The sequence below is a fragment of the Notothenia coriiceps genome, unplaced genomic scaffold, assembly GCF_000735185.1.
Source record: "Notothenia coriiceps isolate Sejong01 unplaced genomic scaffold, NC01 NC01_scaffold00026613, whole genome shotgun sequence".
Lineage (NCBI taxonomy): Eukaryota > Metazoa > Chordata > Actinopteri > Perciformes > Nototheniidae > Notothenia > Notothenia coriiceps.
Window position 1 is genome coordinate 82,324 of NW_011359314.1, and position 3,234 is coordinate 85,557.

Below are 3,234 nucleotides of genomic sequence, written 5' to 3' on the forward strand. Positions count from 1 at the left end.
TTAAGAGTTACATGAATCAGCTCTGCATGGACTGGATGAACTTATTGATATTGAGTTAACTGGGTTTAATTGCTCTGGAGCTTGTGTGCTCCAAGATCCTGACAACATCATCGTAAGCCAGAGACCTCTACATGACGCCAGTGAGTGAAATGGATTGATATTAATAATAGTACAAATTAGGAAAGAGTACCTATGTAAAAGGTGATTATTGATCTAAGATCACAAAGAGGCCTTGCTATATTTGTTGAGGTTTTACCTTTCCTGTAGTGAGTTATATAGGTTTGTGTGCAAGTAAATGCCTAAAATCTCAAATAAATACATTTATATTTAAATATTTTAATATTTATTCTCTCTCAAACACACCCCCCTGCCTGAAAAGCCTCCATTGTTTACTCCCATAACAAAGTGACATAACTATGCTACACTCGCACTTCTATTGGATAGCGCTCCAACACATTGTACGTGATAGGCTAAGGGGCGGGACATCTCTAAACGGCTGACCAATTAGGACAGTGGGTCAGCAACCAATCAGAGCAGACTGGGCTCTGGTTTCAGACAGAGGGTGAAAAGAGGTTCTGCAGCACAGGCAGTTTGAAGGAAAAACATTTGAACATTAAAGCATGGAAACATGTCACAATAGAGGAAGAAAATACAAATATAAACCAGGAATTAGCATAATAGAGCCCCTTAAATGATGTCAAAATGTTAAATTATCCCTAAAATAAGCTTATCCATTATCCCACCAGAGAAAATCATCCTCATGCTGACTTGTAATTACACTGACTGATTATTCTTAATCAAGAAAACGGGTAACTTTTGTATTTTTCTTCCATATTTTTCCATAACCAAAATGTTTTCCCTTTTTTCACCTCTGACAGTTTCATAATAGCGATTTGCTTTCCACTGAGTAACCCTCCTGACCCACAGCAGCAGATGTGCTCTGAGAGGTGGAGGGCGGGGGAAAGCAGAAAGGAGCGGGAATAAACAACAACAGCAGCATGAGATTTCTTTTTTTCCCCCAGTTATCTAAACCAAATGTTTTTCTCTGGTTCGTAAAGGTTAACAGGAACAAAGCCCCTTTTCCTAGCACGCTCCCCTTACCCCCAGACAAACAGGAACCTCGTTCAAATGCATCCCAGATTTGAGAGGCCACGATGCATGCAGGCAAATCAATGAACACTCACACACAAACAGAACACCCGTGGGTGACTTCCATTTGGACTCAGCGGGTCCACTTACTGTGGTGTCCTTCTTGTCGTTCCAGCGTGTGATGAAACTGTTCTCTCTCTCCATCTGTAACACCCGCTCTTCATTGACCTGTTGGACACACACAGACCTGAATTCAAACTGAAGAATTTCTTTCTAAGGTAGGATTTATTCCTTAAATCGAATAAATAGAGGACTGGATTAATCCAGTAAAAGGCATCACAAGAAAATGTAGAATTGGGTCGTTCAGCTAACACTTCTAAAACTAATTTTTTGAAAAGGAAGTTGGCTGTGAGTGTTTGACACAGCTCGGCGCCAAGTGATTACTTTTCTTCCACAAAGCTCCGTGTGGGAAATGATATTTTACATTCCAACTTTTTTTTCTTCTTCACACTATTATCATTTTCAGAGAACAACTTGCTTTGTTGGAGTTCCACGAATGGAAAAGAAGATTTGGAGGGAAAAAAAACTCCTAGCGTGTGTGTGTGTGTTTAAGCCTGATAATAGGCCCCGTCGAAGACATCCAGCACATAACTGGAGCTTTAATTAGCGAGATGTCGTTTTATGTCGCGGTGAGTGTATTCACTGCTATCTGGGCTCGTGATTGGTTGGGTTTAATGGCTATTTGTCATGCGAATGATGGCGTCCCGAACAAGAGGGATCCGAGCGTTCTGTTGGGAATTAGCAGTCGCTCTGTGCTGCGTATCCCATAAGCCAGGCAGCTCTCCAAGGGTAACATTGATCACCCTTCCCCCCCCCACCCATCAGCAAAGTCAAGCCAACTACGGAGATTTGGCAGCAACAGTTCTGTTCCCCAGATTGTTAAAGTAAGATACGTTTCAATATGCAATATCAAAATAAAAGAATGGTTTTCACCTGTCAAAGGATTATATCAAATCAAATCAAGTTTTATTTATAAAGCACATTTAAAAGCGATTTTTGGTCGAGCCAAAGTGCTGTACATGCAATAAAAACACATTACTAGTAATATACAGTATACGAGCAGATTTGGAAGATTATCATCACTATAAATTAGGAGCAAAATCTAAAGGAAGCATTACATTACAGTAGATATGATTAAAACATATTTAATTGCAGTTGAAATATAACCTAAAAAACCGTACCAAAAACAGTCGGTACGCTCAGCCAAAGCATGTTATTCTTCGTTATATTTCTGCCATTAAATTAACTCCGGACATATGCAACAAACTCATTGCCAGGGTTGGGAGGCTGACTAAATGTATTCCATTAGAATACTAGATAACTGTGAAAGAACGAAATCAGTAACCTAATCTGGGTACCAAATTACAAAAGTATAAATTGTCACCCTCATTGTCTCCTTGTGATTTCATTAACACTATCAATGCTATCAAATGACAACAAAATAAATATGTTTGACTTACATTGAAGAGTGTAATGTAGTTGCTGATGAGGTCATGCACAACGCTAATTTCCTGAGGGGTTTGTCCTCGTGTTTGGAACAAGCGGGAGGAGAAGACAGAAGCCAGTTTTTCGCTCGGCATGTGGTTGAGGTTGGAACATTGTTGAATCCTGAAAAACACAGAGAAACGTGGTGAGAATAACCCAAATGTGCCTACACACAATCACACAATCACACACACACACACACACACACACACACACACACACACACACACACACACACACACACACACACACACACACACACACACACACACACACACACACACACTACACAACACACACACACACTACTACACACACACACACACACACACACACACACACACACACACACACACACACACACACACACACACACACACACACACACACACACACACACACACACACACACACACCTACACACACACACACACACACACACACACACACACACACACACACACACACACACACACACTACTACTACTACTACTACTACTACTACTACTAACTAACTAACTAACTAACAACAACCACACACACACACACACACACACACACACACACACACACACACACTACACAACACACACACACACA

At 40.7% G+C, this 3,234-nt stretch overlaps 1 protein-coding gene across 1 annotated transcript in view; it reads right to left on the minus strand.

Annotated features, from left to right (window-relative positions):
* Positions 1–660: 660 nt before the first annotated feature.
* Positions 661–3,234, minus strand: part of arap2 (ArfGAP with RhoGAP domain, ankyrin repeat and PH domain 2) — a 110,645-nt gene continuing 108,071 nt past the window's right edge. The window contains exons 23-24 of the mRNA XM_010784885.1: positions 2,610–2,757; positions 661–1,317 (exon numbers count right to left, since the gene is read on the minus strand). Coding sequence (XP_010783187.1) covers positions 1,084–1,317; positions 2,610–2,757 — 382 coding nt within the window. The 3' untranslated portion in view covers positions 661–1,083. The remainder of the gene's footprint in view (positions 1,318–2,609; positions 2,758–3,234) is intronic.